The sequence below is a fragment of the Hippocampus zosterae genome, chromosome 14 (assembly GCF_025434085.1).
Source record: "Hippocampus zosterae strain Florida chromosome 14, ASM2543408v3, whole genome shotgun sequence".
Lineage (NCBI taxonomy): Eukaryota > Metazoa > Chordata > Actinopteri > Syngnathiformes > Syngnathidae > Hippocampus > Hippocampus zosterae.
In genome coordinates this window covers 6,084,477-6,103,546 of record NC_067464.1, presented here as the reverse complement: position 1 = coordinate 6,103,546, position 19,070 = coordinate 6,084,477, and the positions used below count along the sequence as shown (strand labels likewise).

Sequence of the window (19,070 nt, the reverse complement as noted above, 5' to 3'; positions counted from 1 at the left end):
GTGCAGAATTCCATGGACGAGTGTCAGATGAGGTGGAATGTCTCTGATGTGTGCCAGTGGACAAGCTTCCTTGGGAAGTTACATCGTCCCCCTGCTTGCTTTCCCCGCACTGGAGAACATAACCAACATCTCGCTATGTCCGCGACATGGATTGTATGAATAGCTGGTAGCAGGTTGTCACCACGCTAAGGGAGCAGAATGTGCTCCCAAGACAAATCGTGCACCCAAATCCGATTTTGCTGTGCGTGGTTACAACAGCTAAGGTTTGCTAACCGTAGCCTGATGTACTAAAGGGGCTCCAAATAAGTGCAGACTAAGTGCGAGCATGGCGCTGAAGTCAGGCGAAGTGATGCAATGCTGAAACGCTCAATGTTGTACCAGCGTGATCAACAGCTGCAGCTGACGGAAGACAAGAGACGCCACTAATAGTATACATGGCAATGAGCGTATTACTCACTGTCTCGCTCACTGCCATTTCCTGACCTAGTCCTTGTTACCAACAAGCTCTGTGTCTGGATGGTCAGTCTTTTCATCCGGAAGACACCTTTCCCTAATCTGTTTGCATCTCTGCTGTTTGTTATCAAAAGATCCCAAACCACAATGGCACTTATTCGTGATGGGACAATGAAGCTTCAAAATTGCTTCATGAAGCAGTAGTTATATTTTTCACTCCTCTAGATGGCACTAGTGGTTTAAATAAGGGGCTTTAAGAAGTGGCAAGTCAAAATATACCAGAGGTGTCAAAATATATAACTGGTTAACGCAGCAAATGTGAGCCTTCATTTTTCCATTACTCGTGCTTAGCAAGATCGATCCATCCATGCTGAGTTATCACCGTGCTTTTTAATTTATTTTGTTGATTTTTTTGTATTTCGGACCTCTGTGCGTTTTTCAGACAAATATTTCCTGTCGTCATGTCTTTACTACAGCATTGGTTCCAGTGCCTTCCGATTTCCAACAGATGCAGCTGTTCCGTTTACGGTCTAGGCCTGCCTAAAGAACCAACCCTTGAACAAAAGCGACAAAATTATAGCATGCCGTATTTGTTTGTGTCTGTGTATTTGTACGTTATCACGCTACTTTCTGAGTCATGGAGGTTTAGTTTAGTTATCTGTTTGTTAGATGGCTGGCTGCTCTGTTTCTGGGGGGTTGTTTGCTTGCCTGTTTGTTCATGAGCAAGCAACTTTTGTTCATAATATTCAGAATGGCAGATAGAAGTCTCCCATTTGAATTCTGGGCTGGGGAGGGGGGAATGGATCCAACGTTTGCTAAAAGAAAATTACTGCTGGCTTCAATTTTGTTTGGATTTACAAAATGTTATCCTTTCTTCATACGGCCCCCTCCTCCATAAGGTTTAGTGGAAATCATCGGCGTGCTTGTTGCATGATTCTGCTATAACTTATCAAAACAATGACTTTGGCCTTTAGTTGAGGTAATTTCATCTACAGTTATTGCAGGTAAAGAACGCTATGTTCAACGGTCTGGGTGAGTGTGTGCTCACTTGCGTGTGTCTACATTTACACCTATATGCTGAAAATAAACAGAGGTTGCATCACTCCCAATGACCCCGCCGCACATCTTGGCCCCGCCCCTCTTAAAAGTAGTCTGAACGAACAAACGCTCCCATTGGCTGACGAGTCGCAGGCCAGCTGACACATTAATGGCAACCCGGTTTTATTTAGACCTCCATTTTCATTACGACACCACCATCAATAGTTTAGAATAGAAATGCCGGACGGTGTCAAATACATAGTCAGTTATAGAGACTTGACAAGCATCATAACAATACTGTAAATCCGAAGTCAAAATAACACTAATGGCTAGTGCACTGCAGAGATGAGTTTGCAAGAGACCTGAACTCGAAACCGAGCAGCTAGCTCCTGAAACAACAAGGCCTTTATTAAGGTCTCAGTCCGGCTTAGTCTCAAGGGGGTCAGACGTTGGGATTCCACTGCGTTTTGTGTGCGCGTTTGTGCGTGCGTGCGTGTATGTGTGTAGATATATATGTCCAAGACCGAGATGTACAGCTGCCCGCTTCCACACAAACTCATTTCAGCTGTTCAAAATCATCTCCCGCAGTGTCATCGGAAACACACACATGCGGGACCACCACATATGGACAGGTCTGGCCTCTCTCATGGTTATACACAAATGTTGGTGATAAATCCTCCATGATGTGCAAGTGTGTGGGTATTTTCTTCCCAAGACAACTTCACCATTGTCCACACAGGACATTGGGAAGTCATGGGCTTCAATGAAAGAAAAAAAAAACTAAAGAAGTGTGTGACTGTAATTTTGTTGCATGCTTGAAATATAACGTGCATTTCAGAGGACTTGTGGATTGATGGGGTCCATGTTGTCATTATAAACGCCACGCATTTAACTAACGTAGAATGACTCCTCTTTCACAAAAGGAGTTTTTCAGTCTTGTTGTAAAGATTTCTCCGGAAAGGATTTCTGTGTTTCTTTTTTTGTTTGTTTGTTTTGTTTTAATTCTTATGATAATTAAGCATATAATGGAAAGAAGGAAAAGTGTGCCGACGACCATGGAATCCGAAATAGAAATTACGCTGCTCACTACAATATGGCTAAAGCAGCAAGAATAATAAGAGAGCCAGGGAATTATGAAATGCAGAGTTTAGTCACAAGTCTTTTTCACACAGAGATTTTGCAAAATGACTTCCGAAGACCCGTAACGGAACATCCGCTGTGATTGCCTGTATCGTTTACATAGAAACAGGATATCGCTGCAACTCTTCCACGCAGGCAGTGCCGCACCGCTGTCCCAGGCTTTAATATGCCTCTCGCCCAAAGTTGGCTAGTATCTTCCCCAGCTCACGTACATGCTCTCTGTCTAGAAAGAGCACTGAGTGAAGACGGAGACTTCTACGTGAGCCTCACACGCAAGAATGTGGTTAACTTCTACATTCAATTTGACAGCCTTTGTATAATTCTGTTACCTAATTATCTCATTTTTTTCCCCTTTGTACTCTTTGCAAGTAAAAGAAGCTAAGGAATGCTAAACACACAGACGGCACACACAGTCCTTTTTAAACATCCGGAATGCTTGCAGTTTATTAAAGACTAACCCTTTGAAACGAACAGAATGTGAATTAACAGCATCCTCCGGGAGGCTGACAAGTGCCACATTCCTGACATCTCCTAACCAAAGGTGTACTACCGCCAAAGCGGAGCTGGGTCACTCCAGTCATGCGCGCACACAATCGCAAATTCCCACAAATGCACACCAGGATATCATGGATACACGACCAAGAGGGGAACATATTCAGGCGCATGGACGACATGCACAGAAAAAGCAATCGAGACATGTGGAATTGTCGCCCTCCCGCCTGACATTTGTGCTCAGTGTGCCAGGGGGATCGGGGTGGGGTTGGGTGAGTTGACGGAGATTCGGCATGTCACATGGTCAAAAGAGGGAAGATTTACGACGGATCAGGTTCCGCATGGGCGGCATGGTGTTGTGGCTTCAGAATGCTCGGTATGGCAGTGAGATCAGACTCCGGCTTTAGTTTGCACACGCTTTTTGGCAACTGGCTAAGGATGTGAATGGCCAAAGTGGTCTGTCCGGTTCTATCAATGCAATCGCTGGTGGGCAGAAGTGGCCGCAAAAACAACACAATACTTGGAAAAGTGACTCCAATTCTAGGTGAAAACACAATGCAGATTGACTTATCATGTAAACAGCCATCTATCTGGCACAAATGGCCAAATGACTACTTTCAGGCAACGATCTTGCAAAAATTATATATCAAAGCTGTAAAAAACATTGGGCACTATTTTTGTAAACGGCCCACTTGCGCCGTGGCACGAATACCGGCCTAAATACCCAGTTTTTTGTAACATCGGACCAGTCTGGGGTGAGGGTCGGTCTTCAAGTGCTCATCTCCCGGCGCAGATCTGCTTCTGCCATGTGGAGACTGGCGTGTGTGTGAGACGATTGCACAGCTTTTGATGAAAGGAGCCATTTTGATTGGTGGCGATTGAAATAGACGGCGACTACTCCTACAGCGGCGCAGCCCTCCCTCTTACATGCCCTCATCTGCGAAATTGGGCCTAACCCGCAGTGCAGAGATACACTGCATCCACATCGAATTTACGCTCATCACGAAAATAGAGCCCCTGGTATTTATTCGATTAAGCTTTTTCAATCAAACCTAGCAGAATGGGATAGCTCTGCCACTATGTAACAGTTCACTCACGGCTCTCGGTTTGGTAATGATGAACTTCACGACTAATTGGGCCATGCTGTCTATTAGAGGCGACAACACTATGTAAGTATGAACATTAAAAAAAAAAGTGATTTATTTAGTTCTCCTGAGCTATGGTTTGCTCATGGGTGACATCATGGAGCCCTGCAGTTATTTTTATTGGCTGGTGGCAATCCCGCTCTTCTCTGGGCCATGCCACCTGTCCCACTCCCTAGCAGGCAGCTGCCCTCTAGGGAGGGAGCACAAGTCAAGCACTCAAAAGTGATTGAGAGTTGAAAGGATGAATATGATACATGCATGTCGTGCTCGTGCTTCTTAGTATGTTTAGGAGTCGTAATGTGCAGCAGCAAATTTTGTCGTTCCTCTTTTCCCAAACAAAACCAATAGCCCCACCTGCTATACAATGTAATTTTCAAACGCTTGTTCACTCTTTCAAGGGGGGGTTGAAGCGTGTTTATGTGACTCTGAGGGTGGGGTTATTCCTGGCCCGTGTCATGTGTTCTTAGGTACAATTTACTCGCATGCCATCTGACCAACCTTTGGCCTCGAGCAACGCTTAATAGAGAAGCTACCAGGGGAATAAAGTAACATCATAGCAACAACATTTTGTTCCACATTTCGCCTTTGATGATACCGGTGTCACAGCAGCATAATTCATATCATTTTGTGACCGACATCAATATGGATTGTGGTACCTTAACTTGCGCGTGACCCAGCTTTACAACTTTTCAAGATACAGGTCATTTGAGGACGTAGGGAACAAGCAATACTTATTCAAAACGAAGACTAAGTGCAAGCACACAATTTTGAACAAAAAGAATAAAGTGTTGTCCGTTCAAGCAAACCAAACCTTTCCCTTATAAAAGTCTGCTTACGTAATACTAACACATACTGCTAAATGCAATAAAAGATGTTTAAAAATGTGTTTTGAGTGATATTGCAACTGTCTTCTTCTGTGTTTTTTCCTGTCATGTTTACATTTGGTTTGTCCACATAAAATATGCTGCCCCCTGGTGGCCAAGGCGCGCACACCAGACACCTAAAGCCCATTACTGGATAGTCACCTCATGTGGGTGAAGAAATGAGGCCAGTTTTCTATTTGTGACGGCGATGTACATGTTGCTGGTGCTTTTTGGTCTCTCAAACACTAGCTGAACAACTATGGGCCTTTATTTGATGGAGCCTTGTGCACCTGTGATCTGAAATGAAGGTTCGCAGGGGGGATGAATTCTCACATATTGCCGCGGAGGCACAAAATTGTAGGCTGAGTTTTAAAGTACCGTAGTCAGCTCATTGAATATGATACTTTTACAGGGAGTGGCATGAAAAAATAAGCAACACAGTTTTTTGTATTTTTATTTTGTTTTTATTCTCTATTATCTTTATCTCGGTTAGTGGCTGAAATAAATCAATGTGCATTTTGATTAATTATTATATGTACAATTTGGCATGAAAAGGCCATATGTACAGTACTGCCGTGGCAGACACAGTGACTGTTTTGTGGTGGCCTGTCACGTCCATCGCCCACCGTCATTGTCTGATTCAACGTTTGCTTATTAGCCATAACATGAATGACTGTTAATCTACACCCGCACTGTGGGAGTCAACGATCAAGAACAAAACAAAGTTAACCATGACATGCTGTATGTACTACCATCATAATGAGGAGTAGTGTTCCACCCTGTGGAAAGGACGTGCCATTACAATAAAATTGTTTTGGGTTTACTTAATGAGGTGTCTGATTAGTTTCAGGTTGGCGTTAAATGAATAGAACCCAAGGACAACAATCCCACAAACCTCATATGACATATACAGTACCTAAGGTTTAGTATTTTTGCATTTACGCGCTACGATGTTACTTGACAGTTTCTGAGTAAATGAACTTGCCCTGTGACCAAATCTAAAAATAAAAAAACTAAGAGAAACCAATGTTTTAAAATAATTCTTAAAATATCAAATAAGTCTAGAAATTGCATTTTAAGGGGTACTCTAGACTCTGGAGTACTCCTTAAAATGCAATTTTCTCTTGTCCCACTCATCACCCCTCAATGACCAAATAGCACAATTTTCGACCTTGAATAAAAAGGGGGAGTTCTTTTTTTTTTTTGTTATTTTAAAATGATGTATTGAAAAGTGTCAAATACAATATTGTTTTGCAGAATCTTCCAAAGAGGGCCATCTTGGCCGAAAGACTCCTACAGTACTAGTTCTTCCGCGACTACAGGGGGCGCTCGCCTGTTGTTTCTTAATGTCATCTGCAGGCTGACGAGGCCGTCCAGCCATGTTGAGAAGTCTGTCAAGCAAAGTGCAGCCCGCCATTGTGTAGACACCAAGCAGGCTGTGTAGGGAGATAGGGGCGCTCGGCTCAACATTTCATCCGTCGCGACGCGAAATTCTCCAGCCTGCCGCTCGTAATATATTTAGGCACTCAGCCGGGGGGAATATAACAAAGACATGTCAGCTAGCAGCCTCCTCGAACAGGTAAAGAGAGGTATTTTCTGAAGCAAATTGTCAGCATCGCGCGGCGGCTACGGCTAGTGAGTGATAGCTTAGCTTCGAGAGGCAAAAAGCGGCTGTGGCTAAGTAGTGCAGCAGTAGGCCTTGACCACCTGCTAAACGGAACTGACTGCTCAGCCTAGTATCGGTTCATCAATTTTTTCCCCTTCCTCTTTCCTCATAAATCAAACCTTCATGAATCACCTGGACCCAATCCAGAGACCGAAAGGCCAAGCAAATAAAGGTAAGAGACCCCTTTCGCTTCCGATCACTTATTTGGCACTTGAAAGCTCGGGTTAACGTGTGCTGGTCGCTTTGAAGCGCCGTAGCCACTGGTTGTCGTCCAACACGCCTGCCATGTACGTCGGGGGTGCTAAATGAGGCCTACGGTGAGTCGACTGTAACGCGGGTCCCCACGTTTAAGCCCGAAAGTTGGTTACATGATGCCCGTCCGGATCCCCCTTTTCCTCGCTAACCCGCTTTGTATCGCGATGACACGTGTGCGAGGGAATAGTCCCCCACACGTTCCCCATCCCCTAGCTCACTTTTCGGACATTGAGCTTGTTTGAAAATGTCCGGCAGACTATCTGGTAGCTCGCCGGCTGGGTGAAGTTCATGCGGAAAGCAGCCTTGGCGCTCATTCTGGACACTTGTTTGCTTAGCCTGCTAGCCGCTAGCTGGTTGCTAGGTTAACCCCGAATGACACGTCTTCCGGACATGGTCTTCAAGGAGCACTTTTAGATAGTGAGATAAAAAGATGGACATTTTATTCATCCCCCAAGGGGTAATAAAATGCTACGGCAGCACTACTCGCACGCATAAACTAGTATTTATCCATCAGAAACAAAGTCCAAACAAGAGCAGCATTGGGTAGCAATTAAAAGACATTGAAAACTAATCAGTTCAACATTAACAGTGGCACGGTAGCCCGCGGCCACTGCTTGAATGTGGGGGGCTTGACTGAGCCTGGGCAGATTTTCTAAAAGGGGGCGGGGGTCAACATTTTTTAGCATGTATTGTTCTGTCACCAAATTTGGCATTCATTCACAATTAAAACCAGCAAATAACAATCGTCTTGCACAGAGCAAAAGGTAGAAGGGACCCACTCAAATGACCCTCCGTGTTCGCTGTTAAGTACATACGGACACTTGACATAAATCGTCTTTTAGAACATTATCTGACCATATTTAGCATTTCAAAATTATCATTGGATAATATAGCAGAGCTTTTGAAAATGTATGAGCAGCGCGCACCTCACCGGTCAATTTAATTGAATGCACTGGTGGTCGCAAGGCACGTCTATGTTGACTGCCACTATCTTTTTGTTTTATTAATAAAAAGTCATACCGTGTAACATATTGCATAGGGAGACTCAAAACGCAATCAGGCTGGCATAGTTCATATTGCTGGGGAGTTTACACAGCCCATCGCAATGTAATGTATTAATGTATAGACAACCAACATCATGTGCTAGGCTGAAGAACACATCTATCCACTTTCTGAACCGCTTATCCTTACTACGGTTGTGCATGGACAATTTGGTACAGAACACACAAGTCGATGCCGTTAAAACACACATTTATCATCAAACACCATTGCAGTACATTGTGAATTTTAATTATTTTTAATTTCATGACTGACTGTCAGTGTTTGTAAGACCAGTTTTTTTTCTTGATGCATGTACATGCACAACTTTTGCTGGCTTTTCTACACTGCGACGCTTGCCCCCTGCTGTCACTCAATATTTTCCCAGATTATAGGAGTCGGTCAGTTTGACACCTGATGCCTATGGCATGTTTTAGTTTTATCAACAAAAGTTTGGGTGGAACACTCTACATTCATTTAACAAAACAAATCAAACCAAAGTATTGAGATGTAGAAAACACTTAATTTGTAACATCTTTTGCTTGTCCGCCATGTGTTTTTTTTTTTTTAAAAGACTGTCTGCACGGGTCACAAATTTTCATAGATGTGTGGTGCGGAAAATGTGGGCAATGTGGAAGCCGTGCAGAGGATTTGGTTACTGAAATGACGTACATTTTCCTTTTTCATGGAGCCATGGAGACGCGTCGGCATAAGCGAAGTTGAAAAAGGGCACTCAATCCAGGAATCTAACAAGACCTTAGTTGTTTTGACTTTTAAAAGTCTTACATTTATGGTTTTATGATTGTGAAGGGTCTTAAATCTCAACATTAAGTAACGGTAAATAATTTCTTGAATGAATTGCGGTATCGCGCAACTACAACAGCGGAACCAACAACACAGTGGTGGTTTTAGTCGGGTCACTTGTAGGCAGAGGCATGTTATTTATGGGGCTAGCTTTGGACAACATGGGACATTGGGATCATTCTGAAGTTGGTATTATATTTTAATTTTGAATGTAATTGCATTTAACTTGCCTTAAGATGTAAGAACCCTACATAAAGAAAGATCCAAGCCAGCAAATGTCAAATCTTAAGTATTATTTAATAGTCCCAAAAACCCGGAACATGCAAGAGAAACGGGAATGAGATAGAAGTAATATTTTCTTAGGGTTTAAATCATGTGGTATCAAGACACGAAATATGAAATAATCATTGAAACCTATCATGTTATGTCGTGAATACGCAGGGTTAGTGGCAGGGCAAAAACAATTTGGCTCATGGTGGCCCAGCCCGACAGGGCCACTGCCCAAGAAGGCTTCATGTAGGACCTTGCAAATTAAAGCAGGAAGACAAATGACCCTGAATAAGTAAGTCAAAAATAAAGTGTGGTCATTTTGTGCCAGGTGTTGACTATGATTGAACGTCATTGTCATTTACGATTCCTGATTATAACCCAGCCATTCTTTTTCCTTACCGCTCATCTTCATTTGGGTCAGCTGACTGGTGCCTCTCCCGGCGATGTGCGCCCTGGGCTCGTCTGCAGCCAGTCGCGTGGCGCGTTTTAGGCAACCGCTCACACTAACACGTACACAGAATTGAGAGCAAGGGATGGGCAATTAATTTTCCAAAGTTGTCATGTTAGAAACTGGTTGACGAGCGCCATGCCAACATGCCAATGTCAATTGTGTTCCATATTCATTTAATGTTTATTAGAAGCATTAAATTGTATTGTTTCATGGAGATGTGCCTTGGGTTGTTTTTGCAGGGGTCGCCGTGGGTGCTTAAACGGTTGTAAAAGGCATTGAAACTTGTGAACTTAGTCTTAAGAATGGAACTTAAAAATTTGGGTTTTAACTTGCCTTGATGTTTGGAAAATGCATAATATCAAAATAACAATGGTAAACAAACTTAAAAGCAGTCAATAATAATTGCTTGACCATTACCACTCAAGTTACTCACCCAAAAAGAATCCACAATGTGCACATTTTTTTTCCTCTATTTTTAAAGCAGAGAGTGGCGTCCCGAATACCGCATGGCAAACAAGGAGACCTTTTCTTAAGACCTGGGTGACTTTTTAGGGCGGTAAAGAAAGCATAAAAATATGTAGTGAGGCGTAAATGGATCTATTTTTGGCACATTGAAAAATTTGCCACTAGGCATAATAAGCAATTATTTTGATTGTTATTATGAATGATGAATGCACCTAAAATGTTCTATATTTAGATTATATGTGATGGCCCCTACTTTTGCTGTTCTTTCGATGCACAGATCTGGTGCTGATCAGAAGATAACCAATTCCAAAATTATTATTATTTTTTTTTTTGGTTTGTTTTTGCTCTAGATGCCATAATTCATTCCAGTTGTCACATTATTAATGCTAATATTAATAATGTCTTCAATGCTTAAATGTTGACATTTACCTCTGTTTTATTTGCAGTACAAAACGGAGCTGTGACCCAAAAGGATTCCTTGAATGATGATGAGTTTGAGCCTTATCTGAACACTCAGGCCAGACAGGTAAGCGTTGCCTCTCCTTGTTGAACTTTGACAGCTCATTTAAGAAACTTAAGTGCTCGGAAACACGCGTTGTGTAGCTTCGGATAATCTAACGTCACACCTCGCATGTGGGAAGCTGACGCTCCACAAGAATGGCGATCCCTTTTGCGAATGTAAATCATCAAAAGATTTTCGGAACTCCTGCAGCATTTCCTCCAATAATAGTTTACTGTTTATCTTTGCAATGATATTGGACACATTATACCAATACAGTGGTATCCTGACTTTAGGACCGACTCCCAGCCCCATATTTGCAGTTAGAATCTGCTGCTCATCGATTTTTAAAATTATTATTATTATATACCAAGAAAATTTGCAATATGGGCTCTTGCGGGTGACGGTGAACTTTAACACGTACATTTTGATACGAGTATGCCAGACCGCTGCCTCTACATTTCCTTTCTTTCGTAACTTCCATTATATCCTGTACATGTTGATAATTGCAGAATTGGTGTAAAGCAATACAGTATTCCAACCACTTCAGTTCATGGTAAATGACATGCTTGTCATATTGTTAGAATTTATTTAGATTTTTTTTCCCCCTTTCACTATTGACTGTGGAAGGCTTTGAGGTGGAATATCTTGGACTTCCCAGAACTTTTGATTGCAGGACTCAAATTGAAATGAGGTGGTGTAAGTCACCCATTGAAGTTTTTATTTGCAGGTAACCAAAGGGTGTGGTGGAGACACATTTCATTGACTTTAATGGTTACTAACCAGCCTTCTGCATTTTAAAGATGAGCTAAATTTTCAGGTTGGGGTTGCATTTATTGGCCTCGGATTATTTGTATGTAAAACTATGCTCAATAGGGTTGTGAACTGTGTGTGTGTGTGTGTGTGTGGGGGGGGGGGGGCTCAGCATTGCGCGTTAACAGGGTTCTTAGTTTTTGTATGTAGTTGTTGAGCTATGAATTTCACTAGTGTTTTCTGTACAGTACATTTGATTTGTGCGGCAAGTCCTCGCACAGTAGCAAATGAAATGTTGCCCCGACTAAAACACCTTTGTCTCCCCGTAGAGCAATGCCTATACGGCCATGTCGGACTCCTACATGCCCAGCTATTACAGCCCCTCCATAGGATTTTCCTACTCCCTAAATGAGGCAGCGTGGTCTACCGGCGGGGACCCTCCTATGCCTTACCTGGCCTCCTATGGACAGCTAAGCAACGGGGAGCCCCACTACCTCCCAGATGCCATGTTCGGGCAGCCGGGCCCCTTGGGAAGCAACCCTTTCTTGGGCCAGCACGGTTTCAACTTCTTCCCCAGCGGCATCGACTTCTCGGCATGGGGGAACAGCAGCTCTCAGGGACAGTCGGGTACGCCGCAGAGCTCCGGCTACAGCAGCAGCTATGCGTATGCTCCCAGTTCCCTGGGAGGGGCCATGATTGACGGACAGTCCCCTTTTGCATCTGCTGCCAATGAACCCCTAAACAAGGCGCCCGGTATGAACAGCCTGGACCAGGGCATGGCCGGCTTAAAGATCGGGGCCGTGTCTCCCGGGGGCAACGGGGACATGGCTCCGAAGGTGGTGGGCTCTGGCTTACCAGGAGGGGGTCCTCTGGGACCCGTGTCTTCTGTAGGACCCCCCAGCATGCCGCCCGTCTCGATCACCCCCGCCAAGCCTGCCTCCTGGGCGGACATCGCCAGCAAGCCAGCCAAGCCTCAGCCCAAGCTGAAAACCAAGGGCGGCATGGCCGGGGCGTTTTTGCCGCCTCCGCCCATTAAACACAACATGGACATCGGCACGTGGGACAACAAAGGCTCCGTGCCAAAAGCGGTCACGCCTCAGCAGGTGCTCCCAATTCCGAGCAACGGGCAGCAACCCAATCAGGCGTCCCCCCAGCCTGGAAGTACGGCGGCAGGGAACCCACAGATGCCCCTGAGCAATGGACAGCTGGTACCCCCGGTTTCCCAGATGGGGCACCATCAGCTCCCACCCGGCGGGCAGCCCGGCATCGCTCAAATGCCCCAGCCGCCGCTCTCCCAGGGCCCCCCGCCGCCGAGTCAACAGCAGCAGGCCGCCCAACCCACCCGCTGGGTGCCCCCGCGGAACCGGGCCAACGGATTCGCGGACAGCGGCGGGACCGGAGTGGGCCAGTCGCCTCCCGCCTCCTCCGGGGTGGGTATGGTTGCCGGGGTGTCCTCTGAGCCTCACCCAGTCTTAGAGAAGTTGCGTATGGTCAACAACTACAACCCCAAGGACTTTGACTGGAACCCCAAGCAGGGTCGCGTGTTCATCATCAAGAGCTACTCGGAGGACGACATCCACCGCTCCATTAAGTACAACATCTGGTGCAGTACGGAGCACGGCAACAAGAGGCTGGACGCCGCCTACCGCTCACTGGGCGCCAAGGGGCCGCTCTACCTGCTGTTCAGCGTCAACGGCAGCGGGCACTTCTGCGGCGTGGCCGAGATGCGTTCGGCAGTGGACTACAACACGTCCGCCGGCGTGTGGTCGCAGGACAAGTGGAAGGGGCGCTTTGACGTGCGCTGGATTTTTGTCAAAGACGTTCCCAACAGTCAGCTGAGACACATCAGGCTAGAGAACAACGAGAACAAGCCGGTGACCAACTCTCGGGACACGCAGGAGGTGCCGCTTGACAAGGCCTGGCTGGTGCTCAAGATCATCGCCGGCTACAAACACACCACCTCCATCTTTGATGACTTTTCACACTACGAGAAGCGTCAGGAGGAGGAGGAGTGTGTGAAAAAGGTAATGTTGACCCCTGGAAAACACTGAAACGTGAACTTATGTGGAAGCTTAGCTGTTAGAAGCAGGTGTGTGCAAGTGTAGCATGTTACCTCGCATTGGCTAATCGGTACTCCTCAGTCGTTTGAGCGGTCAGTCATTATGATCAAGTCCAATCTTTGTCAATGAAATAAAAGGTACTCGGATCATTTTTAAATTTGTATGTCAAATGAACTCCAGTGAAACCTCGCTTGTTCACTCTTTGAGAATTTCCCTATTCACCTGTCTACCTGGAAGCGTAGCCTGGGTTGTTGACACGATGGATCGTGTTCACGGCATGTGCATGCAGATTTGCGGTGCATTTTAAATCAAGTCATCAGTTTGTTTTTCAGGCTTATGTTATGGGTTTGTAATGATAGTGTTTTGGTGTCATAGTTTGTAAAAAATATTTCCCATAATGTCAACTACTACAGACAGCAGTACTGTACATCCATATAGTAACAGACTCATAATTGGAGCCCCTATGTTCGAATGCAGTGGAAATGTTTGAACATAGGAAACAAAGTTCATAAAGCATACCTGAGTTCTGAATAGTTTATAATAGGCAGGGTTGTCAAACTCAACTTATGTGCTTGCCGCTGGAGTTATTCTGGGCTGCATTGAATCATGCCCCCCCCCCTTTTTTTGGTTGCATTATTAAATAAAGTCATTAGGGTTGCAACTATCATGTTTTGGAAAATCAACTTTTTTTTTAAAGTCACGTTTTCTTCAGAGACTGAGATTTTGGGCTATTTTATGAGACAAAATGATGTCACAACCGCAGTAACGAGTTTGTCAGCTTGAAACAGCATATTTGAGTAAGCCCGGTTTGTTGGGGGGGGGGAAAGTCAGGACTGCAGCGGTGTCAGACTCTCGGTGCAGAGTAATTTTTGGCTATTAACCAGACTTTGAAATTGAAAAGATGTCCAACTTTTCTTGCTTGCCTATATTAGGTACTTGATTAGCGGCTAAACGCTAACACTGGCAGCCAGCACTGTATGTCACTGTCGGTGTTTATTTATTTACGAGTGCCCTTAATTAGCAATTGAACATGATTTTGTGTTGACATCGGTGTGCAACAGTGTTTGACGTCAATATTAGCTACTGTCGGGAATATGAGTCAAGACGGCAGCCACGCCAGCATTCGCTACCAGGCACAACTTCAAAATAAAAGCTTACCAAGACATTGATGTCCATGTATTCCTTGGTGAGCTCAGATTTATTTTGAAGTTATCCTCATCGCATGCTTCCGTCATGCATAGCAAAAACAAATAATGACTGCCTTCCCGAAGGTGGCCACAAAATAAACGGATTCGTGGGAGGCAATGGAAAAAAAAATTGCGAGCATTTGTTTTCATTGAGGGACTCGACAATTGCACATTTCACCGCTACAGTTAATCCGGTCTTCTCAATTCTTTCAGAACAGTTTAAACATTGGTTGAAGAAGATTGGTGACCCAGTTCTCTCGCTCATCTCCCCGATACTTTGCATACTCCTAGTCGAGTGATGGCATCCAATTTCTTGAGCACTGCAACTTCCTCTGTTCATTCAAGACACGTTGAGGAGCCAATGTACTCCACAAGCACTCTTGTCCTCTTTGCCACCAACCACGTCATGGCATGTTTTGAACAAGACATGACTGGGGATTGAGTGACAGAATAACTTTTTCTGCCACATGGTGTCACTTCAGAATTATGTTTCGCAAAGTTGTCATGAGCCCGAGCTATAGTATCCTATAAGGGGGGGGGGGGCAAATGTTCCCCAGGCTGGCAGTGGCAGTCGGCTGAAAGTATGAAACTTATACAGTTGGCATCAGTTGATCCAAGTTCCTTGCAGCTGACATTTTGAGGTTACAAAATGTGCGCAATGAGTAACTTGGCACATTGGCGTAAGAATGTCCTCACGAGGCATACGTTCCAAGTGACTTTTTGAATGGGCTAGGAGTGCTCTTCACACAAAATATTTACTGTAATTATGACTTGACTACTTTGTTCCCGATCGAAATTCAGGTTTCGCTGCTGTTGTAATAGCAGGGCTTCTTTGGAAATTGCAGACACATTTTTCAATGAAATATTCCATTTTTACATCACAACTTCATAATTAGCATCTTGGAGATGGTTCGGGGACAAAGGCATACTGTCAATGTTGCTTGGTGCTATTTTGACACTTCAAGGGGTGATGTCAAGTTTAAATATTAAGTGGCCTTGAGTGAAAACCAGAAATGGCTTGCGGTGTTCATTTCAGGCTCAAAAATGAAAATGGGGGGTAAAAAGAAAACATTGATGGAAATTGTTTTGGTTATGTTGTGAATCACTCGGCATTAGCTTCACATTAACCAAGGAGTCGTGGTTCCACTCGTCATATTTTGTCCATCCCGCAATGTTTCTTCCGGGCAGCTTCATGATGCAGATTTAGTACGCCATTTTGATATCATAAAGTAATGCTCAATGGAGTTTTGTATCTGTTTGTTTCTCGATAACGCTTGAAGGCCATAAATCAACAATATGAGGCTTCAATTTTCAAATACAAAAGTTTTATTTGTATTTTCTGGTGAACGTCGCCGCCCCAAAGCAAATGCAGTGACCGAATTCGTTCCATACACACTCCACAATTCAACATCTACAAGTTGACATCCAGCACAAATGGTCAACTAATGCTACATTTCATTTTGGATTGCTGATATGATTGGCAACATAATCGAAACCGCCCTCATGAAGCGTTGCAAACTCACCCCACCACCACTATTAAAATAGCACCTTGCATCAAAATGTTTAATTGTGGTTTGTCTAAAATATTATGAGATGTGGCTTTTGTTGAAAAAAATTTTTTGGGGTATATTCGAGCGGTATGTTACTGATGCATGCTACCAATTTTATTGTGAATGTATTGATGACATGCTTGAAGAGTTCCTCAGTTTTATTGTGATTGGCATTTATCGTCAAAGTCTAGCATTTTCAGGTTTAAAAATAGGAGCAATTTTTTGAAAGATTTGAATTCACATCCTAAATTTGCACAAATTACTAACGCTTTTAGTCGAGCTTTGTCGAATGTGCGCTGGAGTTTTATTTATTTATCATCCCCTGGAAGTTTGGCTTACTTCAAATATGATGGGATACGAATTTACTGGACACATCAAGCTTTGCTCGGTTTCATTGAGTTTTGAATTGTGAGCCAGTGATCAAAGTGGTCATCTGTTTTCCACTTGGTGTGTTTTTATGGCAGGTGGAGGTCCAAGGCAGCGAGCCATATCCCAGCAACCCAAACAGGAGTCATTACAGGCTGCAGGTAAAATCATTGGCTGATGTTACACTTGTCCCAGAAGAACTGTTGAAACGATACGTTCCGAGAGGCTGCTCAACCTCAACTTTTTGTCCTCTGTGGAAATAAAAGCAAGAATTCAAACCGTCGCCATCATTTTGTTGTGCCATCAACGTTACATCATTGAAGAGAACACAATTTCAGTACTTTTCTTATTATTTTTATTATTTTGTATGTAAAAATGCCGTGTTTGGCCTGACCAATAGTACAGATTTGTGAACATCCAGCCATCCCATTTTCTGAGCCGCTTAGAAAATGGATGGATGGATATTTACAGACTTTTGCCACTAGTGGTTTTGCCTAACTCCAGCAATATATTGACTGCCGGTATGACCTGAAGTTTACGTGCGATTTTAGGCATATTTTTCATGACAAATTGTGTGGCAACATTAGAAGTTGACGTTTTGTTTGTCCTTCCAGGATCGCCAGGGACGGATCAAGTAACAGTTGGTGCTTTTGTCAAAAGACTGCAAAGCCCCCCTCCCCTCGCCCCCCCCCCCATCCATCCCCCCTCACGCACCTCCCCGCAAGCCCCCACCTTCCCCTCCCTTCCCGCCAGCCATTGCATCATCACATCCAACATGTCTCTTTAAGAAATTCTGAAACTGAAGAAGGCTGAAGAATTAACAGAGGATGAGAATTAAAAACACAATGAAGACTTTCTTGATTTCTTTTGACTTTAAAGACTTACTTGGAACTTGTAGTTTAAAAAAACAAAACGAAACTAAAAGAGACAAACTATTATTCCTAGGACTACAACTTAATGCATAGCATCCTTAGGTGAACTCTTGTTTTGCCATTCCACTGCATATGCTTCTCTGACCTTTTTTTTTTTTTTTTAACGAAAGCATCATCTTTTTGTTTTTGTTTTTTTTTTTTTTACGGTCCAAGAGCAGGTCTGTCACATTTAAATCAACATTTGCTTAAAATGGTCTCGCAAGTGGGACTTCTCCTGTCATTTTTGCATCATGTTTTCTGAGGACACATGGAGACACACGCACATTTTTCCCCCCTATTCAGGAGGTCTTTCGTCACAGACGACCATTTTCTTAAAATGTCTGCCTCCCCCCTCCTTTTTTGGGAGGGGGGCTACCGTCCCTCTTCATCTATCTTATCCCTTGTTCTTTCTCCAGGAGGTGACGTACAGAATAGCTCTCATCTGTTTTGCATGCGTCAGGATGAATTGTGTCGAGGATGTTGTAAAGGGAGATGACAAAATGGGGGAGTGTGAAAGCAGCAGAAGAAAACCCGTTAAGTTGAGCTTTGCTCAGAGTATCTTTTAAAAGGGGCCCCGCTAACAGCCTTCATTGGATTTAATTTGCCCGCCTTTTCTTTCCCTTGGACAGCTTGATTCATTGTTGCAATGGGCTGCTTTCTTTTTGGGGTTGTTTTGTTTGTTTTTGTTTTCTCCCTTTTCTAACGACAGTGATGCGAGTGGCTTTGCCGCCACTCTTTCTATTAATCAGTTCCAAAGTAATAAATGTGGTATATTAAGCAGAACTGGTGTGGATTCCCCTTGTTTAATTCTTAAAAACTGAAGAATGTCTTTGATCTACTATACCCGTGCAGCCCAAACATGACTTTTACCACCTTTCTCTACTTACCTGACCTACAGTATCTATACCACAACATTCTCCGCTTTCCATTTCTGACTGCTTACATAAGCCAATCGTAATGAAATTAGATTGTATTGTTTTGTTTTTTCTTCAGAATGGCGGTTTTGGGGAAGTTTCAACACAAAAAGCCAACATGCAAAGGTCCTCTTTCAAAACTACTGGCTTTTATTTGTGGTCTAAATAAAGATGCTCCACAAAATGTGTACCTTTTTGATTTCTTCACTCTCTTACCTTTTGACTTGGCTCATAACATACTGACGGGCCTGCTATCGCGCAAACGCCGGTAATTTAATCCACAGAAATGTCTGTTCCTCTGCAATCCTCCATATTTTTCCTGCCATTAAAGTTGCAGTTCATAAACTCACCTCAAGGTGGCAATATAGTATCAGACTATTGAAGCTCTCAAATGGACTTCAGCCTCAAACAACTTTAAGCTAATTTGACAATGCTTGTTCTGTATTTGGGCCATGTGGTATCGCGAAAAAAATTGTCAAGTTAACCATTTAATGCTCTAAGGTTTTTGGCTCAAAGTCATAGAGTATTCTATATCAGTGGTTCCCAACCGCCGGGCCGCGGACCGGGACCGATCTTCGGGGCATTTGGTACCGGGCCACACAATAAGAACTTAATTTAGTTAGTTATTATTTCCGTCGTATTTATTTTGGAATACGAAAGATTTTATTTTGAAAAATCGCCGGATTCTCCGTTACATCCGGCTGTGTCACTTGACACACGTCAAACCACGCTTCTCCGTCACGTGACCGA

The 19,070-nt window shown here is 43.8% G+C and overlaps 1 protein-coding gene across 1 annotated transcript; it reads left to right on the top strand.

Moving 5' to 3' along the window:
• Positions 1 to 6,493: 6,493 nt before the first annotated feature.
• On the top strand, positions 6,494 to 18,504 carry ythdf2 (YTH N6-methyladenosine RNA binding protein F2). The gene is made up of 6 exons (XM_052085378.1): positions 6,494 to 6,710; positions 6,945 to 6,969; positions 10,527 to 10,606; positions 11,662 to 13,356; positions 16,594 to 16,656; positions 17,110 to 18,504. Exons 1-6 carry the CDS (start codon positions 6,684 to 6,686, stop codon positions 17,131 to 17,133), a joined length of 1,914 nt encoding a protein of 637 aa, XP_051941338.1. The 5' UTR covers positions 6,494 to 6,683; the 3' UTR covers positions 17,134 to 18,504.
• The last annotated feature ends 566 nt before the right edge of the window (positions 18,505 to 19,070 follow it).

Coding starts and splice junctions, on each gene's coding strand:
- ythdf2 (XM_052085378.1), top strand. CDS start 6,684: ATGTCAGCTAGCAGCCTCCTCGAACAG. Junction 6,970..10,526: donor GAAAGGCCAAGCAAATAAAG/GTAAGAGACCCC, acceptor TTTTATTTGCAG/TACAAAACGGAGCTGTGACC. Junction 10,607..11,661: donor TGAACACTCAGGCCAGACAG/GTAAGCGTTGCC, acceptor GTCTCCCCGTAG/AGCAATGCCTATACGGCCAT.